General features: G+C 38.0%; 1 protein-coding gene across 2 annotated transcripts in view; it reads right to left on the bottom strand.

Moving 5' to 3' along the window:
* Window positions 1–7: 7 nt before the first annotated feature.
* Window positions 8–12527, bottom strand: part of LOC107733497 (phosphatidylinositol-binding clathrin assembly protein-like) — a 20633-nt gene continuing 8113 nt past the window's right edge. The window contains exons 6-19 of one of the 2 annotated variants that reach the window (XM_016545131.1): window positions 11682–11793; window positions 11398–11504; window positions 10319–10360; window positions 7760–7845; window positions 5405–5438; window positions 5075–5217; window positions 4780–4877; window positions 3802–3918; window positions 3666–3696; window positions 3415–3547; window positions 3193–3216; window positions 3014–3070; window positions 796–912; window positions 8–696 (exon numbers count right to left, since the gene is read on the bottom strand). In XM_016545131.1, coding sequence (XP_016400617.1) covers window positions 682–696; window positions 796–912; window positions 3014–3070; window positions 3193–3216; window positions 3415–3547; window positions 3666–3696; window positions 3802–3918; window positions 4780–4877; window positions 5075–5217; window positions 5405–5438; window positions 7760–7845; window positions 10319–10360; window positions 11398–11504; window positions 11682–11793 — 1116 coding nt within the window. In that variant the 3' untranslated portion in view covers window positions 8–681. The remainder of the gene's footprint in view (window positions 697–795; window positions 913–3013; window positions 3071–3192; window positions 3217–3414; window positions 3548–3665; window positions 3697–3801; window positions 3919–4779; window positions 4878–5074; window positions 5218–5404; window positions 5439–7759; window positions 7846–10318; window positions 10361–11397; window positions 11505–11681; window positions 11794–12527) is intronic. The other variant, XM_016545132.1, reaches the window with a different exon arrangement.

The raw sequence follows: 12527 nt of genomic DNA, 5'->3' as shown, positions 1-12527 counted from the left end.
AGAAACATACTGCTGTATTTTACTTTAATCCAAACAGCCATACCTTACCATACCTGAATGAGGCATTACAAGTCATGTAGAAACAAATCGAACTTTTAAGGTGAAATCCAAAATGTTTGGGGACGAGACAAATGTACGAAAAGTGACCTGTACACATTTCTCCAAGACTCAAGAAATTGAGATGCCAGCCGCTATGGCACAATCAACATTGACAGTGGTTGATTCGAAACACTATTCAGGCAATGTGCATACAAAACCGTGGCTTGGTTTAGACATTATAAACATTGATTCAAGTGTGCACAATTACAACAATCACTTTTCCAAACAGGAGGGGATGGGGGAGGGGCTTGACATCATGACAACTTTTCATTCCACCGCAATTCACTGTACACTGTCATTCCATTTGCATCAGCCAGTGACATCATCAGAGGGCTGCCTAAAAACACTAGATTTTGACACTTAGAAATTAAAGGTAACATGTAAAATGACGGAGGACTGTTATGTCGCTGGATGGAGGGGGTATGTTACAAACACACGGGCTAAAGGGGGAAATGCCACATGAACATCTTCAGTCTCTTTGAGCCAGTTGAACCGTTTCTCATGTCTGCCTTGCCATTTTTGGTTTTGGATTGGTTGATGTTTTTCCTCGGCGTATGTGTCAGTTCATCATGCTCCTCAGTGCTACATGAAGTGCATCTGGAAAAAAGGAATCGTTTAATCACAGGTTACAAGTACAGGTACGTACTGAAGAACAGCCGTCAATATAATCTTAAGGATGCTCTTGAGCGACTATACCTGAGCTCCAGGGATTGGGGTGAAAGGATTGGTGGTGCGCAGGATGGGCTGGTTATATATCACAGGCTGGGAAGCCATTAAGGGCATTGACCCCATCTGGCCCACAGGAGGAGGAATCTACAGAGCAATGAAATGTTCAGTGTGAGCGTTGTACTTGAGGGTTCAAGTCCTGTTGAGAAGTTCTTAAAGGGTTAGTTCACCCAAAAATAAAAATTAGGCTGCGTTTGGACAGAAGCAATGCAACACCCGCTGAGTACAACGATAGAGCTTGAAAGATCAAAGACAATTTTTAATATAACTCCGACTGGATTCGTCTGAAAGAAGAAAGTCATATACACCTAGGATGCATCGGGGGTGAGTAAAACGCAGCCTAATTTTTAATTTTTGGGTGAACTAACCCTTTAAAGGGTTAGTTAATCCAAAAATGAAAATTAGCCCATGTTTTACTCACCCTCAAGGCATCCTAGGGGTATATGACTTTCTTCTTTCAGGCAAATCCAGTCTGAGTTATATTAAAAATTATCCTTGCTCTTCCAAGCGTTGGAATGGGAGTAGGCGGGTGTTTTTTTCAACAGTCCAAAAGACGTCAAATAAAGCGCATCCATCTATATTAAAACGTGCCTCACGTGGCTCCGGGGGGGTGAATAAAAGCCTCCTGAGCGAATCAATGTGTTTTTGTAAGAAAAATATCCATATTTAAAATGTTATAAACACTTAACTGCCGTACGTGCAAGCCGTTCCGGTGGATGTCCGGCGGTAGTCTCGCGAGTTTGTTTATAGGAGCAAAGGAAGCAAAGTCTCGTCTTGGCTTATATCGAAATCCTCTGACATTCTTCTTTACAAATCCTCGTTTTGTGCTTCTAATTTGTGACCAGCTTTTTGTTTTGCTCTCTCCTCTGCGCTTCCGCGTTCGTCACGAATCACCGGAGCATGTGCTACGCCTACGTCCTATGTCATCCGCCCATAAAGACTTGCACGTATGACAGTTAGCGAAAGTGAGAGAAAAGTGTTTAGAACGTTTAAATATGGATATTTTTCTTACAAAAACACATCGATTCGCTAAGGCCTTTATTCACCCCCCGGAGCAATGTGAGGCACGTTTTAATATGGAGTTTTGGGCTGTTGAAAAAAAACACCCACTTACTCCCATTCTAGCACTTGGAAGAGCAAGGATCATTTTTAATATAATTTTTAATATTGTATTCGTCTGAAAGAAGAAAGTCATATAGACCTAGGATGCCTTGAGTGTGAATAAAACATGGGCTAATTTTCATTTTTGGGTGAACTAACCCTTTAAGATGCTTTGAAGATTCGGAAAAGCGTAATTACGAATCAGGTGTGTTCGCAGAACTATGATTGGAGCAAGATGATGATGTACTTTTTCGTAAAATCAACAGAATTTAAAATCTACAAAATGATGAATAAAGAAGGTGCATCGGGTGTGTTTTTATGTTTTTATTTATTTATGAAGGTTCTCTAAATTGAATTTTTATATATTCTATTGTAACTGTACAATACAATGGTATTTTGTACATGCAACTTAGATTTACCGTAAATTAAAACAATTATTTAATTAATTTTAACACATTTACCATTAATACAGACATGTTTTTCTCACTGACACACCTCTTATCTCGGAAACTCTGGAAACTCAAGTAAGTAAACATTACTTGAACGTGCCATACTTAAGGATTCAGGTTCAGTCACAAAGGTAACGGTTCATTGGCTGGCGACACGAAAAATTTCATTTTATTTCAAATAAAACAAAACGTACATTCATTAATGATGTATTACATCAATCAAAAGTGTACCATGGTTTCCACATATTTAAAAGAAATGTTTCCTGAGCACCAAATAAGCTTAGAATGATTTCTGAGGAATCATGTGACACTGAAGACTGGAGTAATGGCTGCTGAATATTCAGCTTTGCTATGCCATGAATAAATTGCATTTTAAAAGATAATAAAATAGAAAACAGTTATTTTAAATTGTAATACTATTTGACAATATTACTGTTTTTACTGTATTTTTAATAAAATAAATGCAGCCTTGCATTAAAAATATTATAAAATATATAGATTAAATAAAACATTAAAATATATACAGCCGGTGACATCACACTTCTAAACAGTAGTGTATAAAACAGTTAATATATATTGAACCCTAAATATTATTAAGATGTCAAAATAATCAATTTGACATGATAAGAAATACCTACCATCCCATACACAGGCACTTGGGGGGTTGTCATTGGAAATGCAACCGGAGCTGGTGCCTGAGAAAGACAAATATTGAATAAGTAAGAATTAAATGTATAGAAATAATTGTAACTGGTTTATTCTGATAGTTCTTTAAATTTAGCTGATTCAATCATGTTTATGTACAAGCAGGACTTACATAGCCAGTATAAATCATTCCATTCTGTATCATTACAAAAACATGCAGAAGAGAGAAAGACAAAGACATTACTGACAATCACACAAAACTAAGAACTTATTTTGTGTTCTGTGTAGTGCACAGGTCAAGTTGCTCGGATTTTGATTTGCAAACATATTGTATTCAAACATATCGAACCGAAGAAGCAGATTGAAATTTGCTAACAGGAGTCAATTTCCATACCATCTGTGGCATCGGTATGGGAGCAGGGGCCAGGTGTGTGTGGCTCCAGGGAGCCGTGCCATTCATGGCTTTAGACTGCCAGTGGGAACCTCCAGACGATTTCTTCTCCAAATGAGTCCACTGAACTTCTGGCCTGAAAAGAAAGGATTCCTACATCAGACTGTTACAGCTGTACTTCATATAGCAACGACGATTGTTTATGTTGTCAATAAACCTAAAATATCATTAGCTTTACATGCTAAAAACCTTACTTTTTAGCTGGGGGTCCTCCAAAATGTAAATCTATGACAAATGCAACATGTTCATTAACATTACAGGTATTACAGTCCGTAGTGTTATGTTAAACTGCCATAGAAACAAAATAAATGAGACAGCTGAAAGACTCACTGCCCATGAGATTGGCCAAGGATGAGTCCAGATCATTAGTGAGTAATTTTCCTCCATTGTAGAGCTGTGTGCCTTGACTTTGGACCTGCGAGGAGAGGGTGGGCTTCAAAAGAGCTCCTATGTGAAAACCAATCTGGAAAACAAAAAAAGAGGAAACAAGTCAATTATTTTTATTCCCAGCTCAATATGCAGAGACAAACATAAAGGGATGAATATCAATTTCTCGCTTCAATTGAAGTCAGATTTCAATTTGATTTAATGCACTACAGGGTGGTATTTCAGACACATTCAAACTGGTAACTCGTCTGTTTCAACTACAACTGGTTCATAAGAGTCATTTGTTCCTGAATCAGACTACACTGGTCGTGCTGTATAATTTTGATTCAACAAAAATAACTGGTTCATAAGAGTTATTTTTGTGAATCAGACTATAATGGTCATGCTGTGTGTTTTTGATTCACTCAAAATAATTGGTTCATAAGAGTAATTTGTTCCTGAGTCAGACTATGTTTTTGATTTGCTAAAAATAACTGGTTCATAAGAGTCATTCCTTCATGAATCGGGCTACACTGGTCAAGTTGTTTTTCATTTACTAAATAATAATCTGGGGCCGGATTCACGAAACTTCACGAAATTTCTTATTTCTTAAAAAGATTTTCATGAATCCGGCCCCTGGTTCATAAAAGCACGGGTGTGTTTTTGAGTATGAATTATCTGTTTGTCTAAAAAATGGAAGATGGAGGGGAACCTGTTTGAAAAAGATCATTTTTGCATTCGTTCGAAAAAATGACACACTTCCCTTTTAAAAGCCATTCAACTTATCATAAAAATATGTAAAACACTCACCCAATTGAGTAGAGAATGTGCCATAAAACAAAGAAATGAAGAAAAAGCAAAATTAACATTGTATTAAAGAAAGTGCCACAACATTCAGAATATAGAAAACGAACAGAGACAGCTTTGTGCCAGTTCAATTACCTCCCCAGCTGTTGTTACTGGCTGGGAGGGTGGTTGTCTGGGCAGGGGTGCTGGAATTGTGTTGGAGATCAAAATGGTCATTGGTGAAGTTGTGCACTCTGTTTGGGATAATCAGGAAAATACAATTAAATCTTGTAATGGAAACACAAGCACTTCTGCAACTTTGGTCTCACTTGTCATTGGATAAATGTGTTTGCTAAGTGAATAAATGCAAATATAGTAATACAGAGTAATGTTATTTCATAATAAAGTGTCACTACACTAGCAACACTCCAGAAAAACAGGCCTCATGTACCCGTTTGTGATGGTTAGATCAGGTGGACTGGACAGAAGCTCGGTGACACCGCTGCTGGTGCAGCTACTGTTGGCACTGCCCACAGACTGGCCGCTGGGGGATATTGTTGGGGTTTGCATGCCAATGTCTTTGAGCTGAACAGCCTGCAGAACAGAAATAACAGCAGAACTTGATGACATTGATGCCGAATGTTTCAGAGAACACGTAATTGTCTGGATAAAAATATGCAAAAGGGAAGGACTTTGAAAATATGTTTCATGCTGTTATGAAATTGGCACTCATTAGCAATTTGACAGAAATATGAAGCGATAATTGAATTAGATTTCTTACCTTTGCAGGCTGTAGTCTGTCACCCTCCACCTCCCTATGAATGCAAAAACAGAATGATTTACTGGAACGTCTGATAGCAGCGGATACATAAACAAACAAACCAATTACGCTATTTAGGCAAGTTTCAGTGTGTACATTATGAGGATCTGTGAAAACCTTACTGTGAGAACCAGAATCACCATGACAACATGATTATGAGCTGAACTGTAATGACCATTCAAACTGGCACCTAATTTTGGGCCAAGTGGATTTTGAATGCAACTTCCAGAAAAAAAAGTATTTGTACTTTTGATAAAGCTGCATGATAATACAAAAAGCGTTTTGTGGGAAGTCTACAATGTCTAGATAGCATAACTGTTTATTTTATTATTATTTTATTTTTTGTGATGAAGAGAATATAATATAAATATAATAAATATTTATTTATATTTTATAATTATATTTTACTTATATAATAAACATTTTATTATTATTTCTTTTAAAAAGTCATGTGACAAGAAAATCATAAAATAAAAAGTAGACCTATAAAATAGTCTATATAGTCTTTGACCCTCATGAAATCTGTACGTTTTTAAAACTATATGAGATATTTTTAGATCTTTATGAAAAGGCAAGTTTGTTTCAAGTCAAATAGAGTACCCCAATATTAAAAAATAAATAAATAAAATAATTAAAAAGATTAAGATGTAAATTCAAGATGAAGGGGAGTATTTTTTTACACACAACTTATATTAAAAGTGGTGGTTCTCAACCACTTCCAAGGGGGCCTCAAGATAAATTGAAATGATTTTGAATACATTTTTTTACATTACATCACATTTACATTAAAAAAATTTCTAAAGGGGTCATATGATGGGATTTCAAGTTTTCCTTTCTCTTTGGAGTGTTACAAGCTGTTCGTGAATAGATAAGATCCCTAAAGTTGCAAAGACTAAAGTCTCAAACCCAAAGAGATATTCTTTATAAAAGTTAAGACTGGCCCACGCCCTCCTAAAATGCCTCATTTAAACACGACCCCACATGTCTACGTCACGATGTGGGAAGATTTAATGCCACCCAAATGTTCACACAAAGAAAGAAGGCGTAACTTTATTGTTACTGCGTATTGTTGCTGCCGCCGCCATGTCGTGGAGAACTAAAGTCTCAAACCCAAAAAGATATTCTTTATTAAAGTTAAGACTCGTCCATGCCCTCCTAAAACGCCTCGTTTAAACACGCCCCCTACGTCTATGTCACGATGTGGGAAGATTTGCATAATGCCGCCCAAATGTTCATGCAAAGAAAGAAGGCGTAACTTTATTTTTGCTGCCACCACTGCCGCCATGCTGTGAAGACGCTGTGTGTTTCGTTGCGAAAGCGAAAATACTTTTTTTGGCATTCCAAAAAAGGACAAGACTAGAAATCAGTGGTTAAGTTGTATTTACAACACTGTTCCAGAACAGTTCAACCCAAATATTCAGATGTTTGCAGCGCATTTTATGGAGGACTGTTTCCTGATCCTGGTAGAGTAGACTACAATGCCGGCTGTTCTGACTCACAGACTGTAAGTACGTTTTCACATTTAAAGGATTTGCCACTGACGATTCAAACGTGAGTTTTGAGCAGTGTAGAGTAACACTTGTTGTTTGTCATTTCTCCGATCACAAATGCAGACATGGTTTTATGTTTACGCGGCGCGATGCAACGCGTAAAAAGACAGTATAAGTCATTATAATCTGTAATTATGTCCCCACTGGATGCAACAAATGCCTCGTTTATAATAGGTTTTATTGTTATTGTCTCGTCGCGCCGGGACACGGCATCACAGTATGGTAAGGAGTGTAACATTTCTGTCACACGCTTGAGGCATTCGGCCAATCACAACGCACTGGATAGCTGGCCAATCACAGCACACCTCGCTTTTCAGAACGATGAGCTTTGTAAAAATCGACGCATTTCAGAAAAGCGGGGCATAGAGGAGAAACAATAATGTACAGTATGTGGAAAATAATGTGTTTTTTTAACTTTAAACCGCATAAACACATTTCATTACACCAAATACACAAAATAATGTTCTTTTTAGCAACATCATCTGACCCCTTTAAAATAATGTTGTGGGAAAAAAGGGACCTTGGATTCAAAAAGTTTCAGAAACACTGATCTCGAGCGATTAAATCAAAATGATGGTTGAAAACTTTTTTTAATGTGTGAAATCATTATGAATACAAAGAGTACCAAGAACATGGAAAAAGAAATTCCAAGAACTTGGCAGATGTTTATAAACTAGATTATTATCATTTTTTATCCTATTCATCAGGCTTGACATTTGTATTTGTCATTGATCTGCATCCAGAATTCCAGTATAATTTCAAGTACCTGCTGACGGTAGTGGCCTCTTTAATTTTCTTGCCCTCCAGAGAAGCCAGATGTTGTTCCAGAGCTTCTAAGAGACTGCTGGGAGCCTGGTGGTGAGGCCGAAAAGGGATGAGGCAACACAGGTTTTAGGCAACACAACATAATGGTTAAAAGTAGCAGCAGCAAATGCCACACATACATACCCAAACACACAAACATTTGCACTTCTCTCAATGAATCATAAAATAAGAAATTGATGCAAAAACTACATATATTTATATTCCATCATTTTTAATCTTTCTCTCACACACTCACACCTTCACACACACAAAGGCTGCGTAACTAAGAGAACCTAATAGTGGTCATGAGATTCTGAAAACAAAGGGGAAACACAACAGAAGTAATTCAAGTGGAAACGCCTTAAGCTTAAAAGCTACGCATGCAAAACAATATTTGTTTCCCATGCAAGTTCTCCGACAGGCCGTTTAAGACCTGTGAGGTCAACTGAGATCACTTGAGAAGAATTAAAATCATGAAAAACAGAAAGCAGACTGACCTACAAGGGGGGTTTTCTAATCATGCACAGGATATACATTAAATGCACATACTGCACAGGTATCAAAAGCCACAGCAGAACCTGCTAATCTTTGGATTCCACTTGGATTTCTTGGAAATAAATCAGGAGTAAAACCTGATTGTAATCGCCATTTTGATGGATTCCCAAAACACTTGGAAGCCAAAGCAGGTTAACCAAAGAAAGGCAAGCATTGAGTGAGCCCACGCCGCCAGTATTTTATGCACGTATTGCACTTTCATCCAAAAGGAGCAACGTCAATTGAATCGAAACGGCGGCCGAAAGGATTCGGCACACGGGCACTTGCGTCCGCTCTTACACAAAGTTTGCCTTTGGGCAACGAGCTGTGTCCGGTGTGCATGCCAATTCAGAGGAGGACATTTCATGAATAACAAAAGAGCAGATTTCTCAGACGTGTCATTTTAAGGAAGACAACAGAGGGAGCATTCTACTGAGAAATCTGAAACATATGCAACAAAACAACACACTATTAAAGGAGAGATAAACAAGGAAGAGAAGTTAAGACAAGGGTACTACAGGAGCAGGAGTATACAAAAGGCCGTGATGAATATCTAGCTTACAGACAAGAAAAGGCACTTAAATAGGACTCATGAAATAAGCCTAATCAATGGTGCTAATGATAGAGTACTCGAGAATAGAGCGCAGGCCTTCTGAATACTGCTTCAGCTTAAGAAAACAAGGCACTCCTTCCAATAAAATGTTTTGTTGAAGTACCACTCTGTAGTGTGCCAGCCCAACACCTTCAGGAGTCCCTGTCCAATGTAAATGAAAATGTCAAATATGCCAAATGGTGGCAAACTGAAGGGGGACGTCAATGCCCGGCACCCTGGCAGAATTGTCGAGAGATGCTGGAAAAGCAGGTCTATATTTGGCAGTGCTGCTGACTATATTAACTTCATGAGGTGCCATGCAGAATTTAGTCCCCAGCTCCAGTTTTAAGGCATTCTTTTAGTTTAGTGCACATTCACTGGTCTTCCCAAGAAGCTATCCAAGCAGAATACCCTACCAGTACAGAGATATATGGCAAAGGTGAGTGCGTACAGGTTAGGAGAGCTCTTTATTTAGCGAAGCTGTGCCCACAACGTCAGACTGGCCACGTACAGCGTGGCGGAGATCGTCGCACACGCACCATTTAGCCATATATCAATCGGTGTAAAGCCGCCTTCTCGCTGTCTCCGACAAACGACCGACCAGAAGTCGCTCCTTTCCAATGGAGAATCGCAAATTTGGAAATTTGTGGACTGAACTTGAGCTTCGGTTGAGCTGAAATATTTCAACTTCTGTGACCAGACCACATGTGACAGATGTTGTGTATTCCAATCTATGAACCATGAGTGCGACGTTTCGCCATATTTTTTTAATCTTAAATAAACACCCTTGCAGAATTGGCGGCAATAATAATTAAGTCCAAAATAGTAATCTAATAATGATTAAAACAACTATTTACACTCATAATATATAATTTTCTCCAACTGCCATTTGTGAATAAATATTCATTCATTCGTTATTCTTGGTGTGTACACGGAGGGTAAATGCAGTCGTATGCGAGTGTCGGAGACGGCGAAGACGCGGCTTTCGAATTACAAGCAGTCAGATTTCTCATGGGTATATGCCAGTAAGAAATAGTGGCTCGAGGGGCAAGCACTAAGCTTTAATGAGACCTTAATTGACTTTTCATTGCTAATCAAATGTGGGTATAATCAAGGCAACGGCTATCAGAGATAGCACCTGTAAAAATTCACATAGACTAGCTTTGGTACCCATTTACCTCTGGCGACAACAGAAAATGCAAAACAGCACATCTGATTCCTTGGGAGTGCGCGGGTATGGAGTAAGTTTCTTGAGGCCCCTATCCTAAAAGTCTGATAGATGAGGGGGAAATCAAAAGAAATCAGGGCTGGGGATGATGGTCTATGGGGTGAGACGTGAATGAGAGATCAGGGTGAAGCCACATGAGAGAAACTGAGATGAAATGCACCACTAACCTGTGAGAGATCTGGGATGTCAACCTGATCAATTCCAACTTGCTGTGACACAAAAGAAAAGGAAGGGAGGGAGAACGGAAAACAAAACGTGAAACCAAACGGTAAAAAGAGGAAAAACCAAGGCACGTGGAGAAGGGAGAAAGAAGAATTAAGAAAAAGAGCCATTACTCCATGCAGTGTATGAAAAACAAAAACAAAAGCATGGACGACTGGATGGATGGATGGACACACAAAGATATTGAGGTTGTGGCGGAGATGGTGAGTGAGAAGACACTTGTAGGTCAATGGTGAGATATTTACATGACTAGGTGAGAAACATCCAAAAGAAACACACAACTAATGTTGACTTTGGAAAAAAGACAAGAAAAACAAATGGCATACACACATTGTTATACAAAGAAAGAAATGTGCTCTTAAAGTCAACTTTAGTCAGTTTTTGGATAGCACTTCACCCTTTTCCTCAAGTCATATTATTCAGCCAGAAAGCAAAAAAGAAAAGGAGAAAAACCAAAGAGAGAAGAGAAGAAACCAAACAAAAAACTCAAGAAGGATGTGCTTAGCATTTTTCCCCAATATATGCCTCCATACACATCAAAATAATGGGCTTTACAGACAAAAGTAAACAGCTAAATTCCAACCATCGCACTGGCACAGTTGTCAAAAATATCATGTCCTTTATCAAGGTGCCCGGTGTTCATTCATCTATACAGAATCAAAACTTTATCTTTGCAGCGTGTCTTATCTTGTCATTAAAGCAATTATTCATCCAATAGATCCAAATTGACAACTGTGCCTGCATCCAAACTGCAAAACAAAGGTTCAACTCATCGTTTGCACATTAAAGGACTGTCGTTGCAGTCGTGTCATAGCTCTGGTCTTGCTGTTGTTGAGAGGGACAGATAGATAGAGAGACTTTCTGCTAAGGCATGCAGTGCAGGCACCAGAACAGGCAGCATGAGGTGGGGGGGCTCTGATACAGGTTCTTGGACCAAAAGGCAAGAGGGACACTTAGCAAAAAAGGGCCTGAACAAGATGAGCCCAACCATCCCATGCATGGATTATATCTGGAGACGTTTTACCTCTGCCACCTTGAGAAACTCTGAGAGCTTGGTCATCCTGATAAGAAACCTCTTGTATATTTCCAGCGCCTCTTTGCATTGATTCTTCTTCATATTAAAATATTTCTCTTTGAAGTGAAGAAAAAAGCAAGTTAACATTTCTCTTTGAAGTACAAAAATATTTCTAAGACATATAATATATTCATATATAAAAGTTGCTGTGACCAACAACCTTTGCGCCGCACATTCATATTATTCATATTACTGAAATTACATGGATCTTTGCTCTGAGGTGAATGCATTACCTAGCAGATTAATGACACCCTCATTGTAAGCAGCAAAGATGCGGATAGAGTCCTTGAAGAGCAGCGTGAAGGCACAATTGATCACCCCATTGGTCAGTTCATTAGAGCTGGCCTACAGGGAAGCACAAAGTCACAATCTTTGTCAAAACATTTAAATGCTGTATTTCTGCATTCCTACTAGGCATCTATAAATCATCAAGCAATATCAAGCTTCCAAACTTCTCCTAAGAAGTTCTCCAAAGCGCCATAGAGGGGTAAGTTGTTACAAGGGTTGTATCTCAATAACAGTATGGTTAAGTGAAAGATTCAACTATGTTTTCAAGAAGATTTTTCATAAACGTCAGGTAGGGGAAGACTGAATGTTTTGGTTTTGTGTGTTTTACATTTCATAATTTACATTATTTTTATTTCTTTAATCCAAAATAACAGTTATTATTATATCCTTAATATCCATATCAAATATTTTATTCCTATATCATATGTTATATTTTTGCTGTAGTTTTATAAATATAAAACTATAAATACAATTGATATTCATTATGTATACTACATATTTACATAAGTATTGAACACATCACCATTTTTCTCAGTAAATATATTTCTAAAGGTGCTGTTGACATGAAATTTTCACCAGATGTCGGTAACAATGCAAGTAATCCATACATACAAAGAAAGCAAAACAAATAAGTTCAGAAATTAAGTTCTGTGTAATAAAGTAGAATGACCCAGGGATTTTGATAAATCACGGTCGCACCACCGGACATTTTTTTATTCATCTAGATGAAAAAAAACACTAAAATCATTTAGAATTTAAAATTATAATATGAATGTTGTGTGCACATAAAT

The sequence above is a fragment of the Sinocyclocheilus rhinocerous genome, unplaced genomic scaffold (genome assembly GCF_001515625.1).
Source record: "Sinocyclocheilus rhinocerous isolate Xijiao unplaced genomic scaffold, SAMN03320098_v1.1 scaffold69, whole genome shotgun sequence".
NCBI lineage: Eukaryota > Metazoa > Chordata > Actinopteri > Cypriniformes > Cyprinidae > Sinocyclocheilus > Sinocyclocheilus rhinocerous.
Note: the sequence above shows the minus strand (reverse complement) of the source record. Positions and strands in the feature narration are given on the sequence as shown.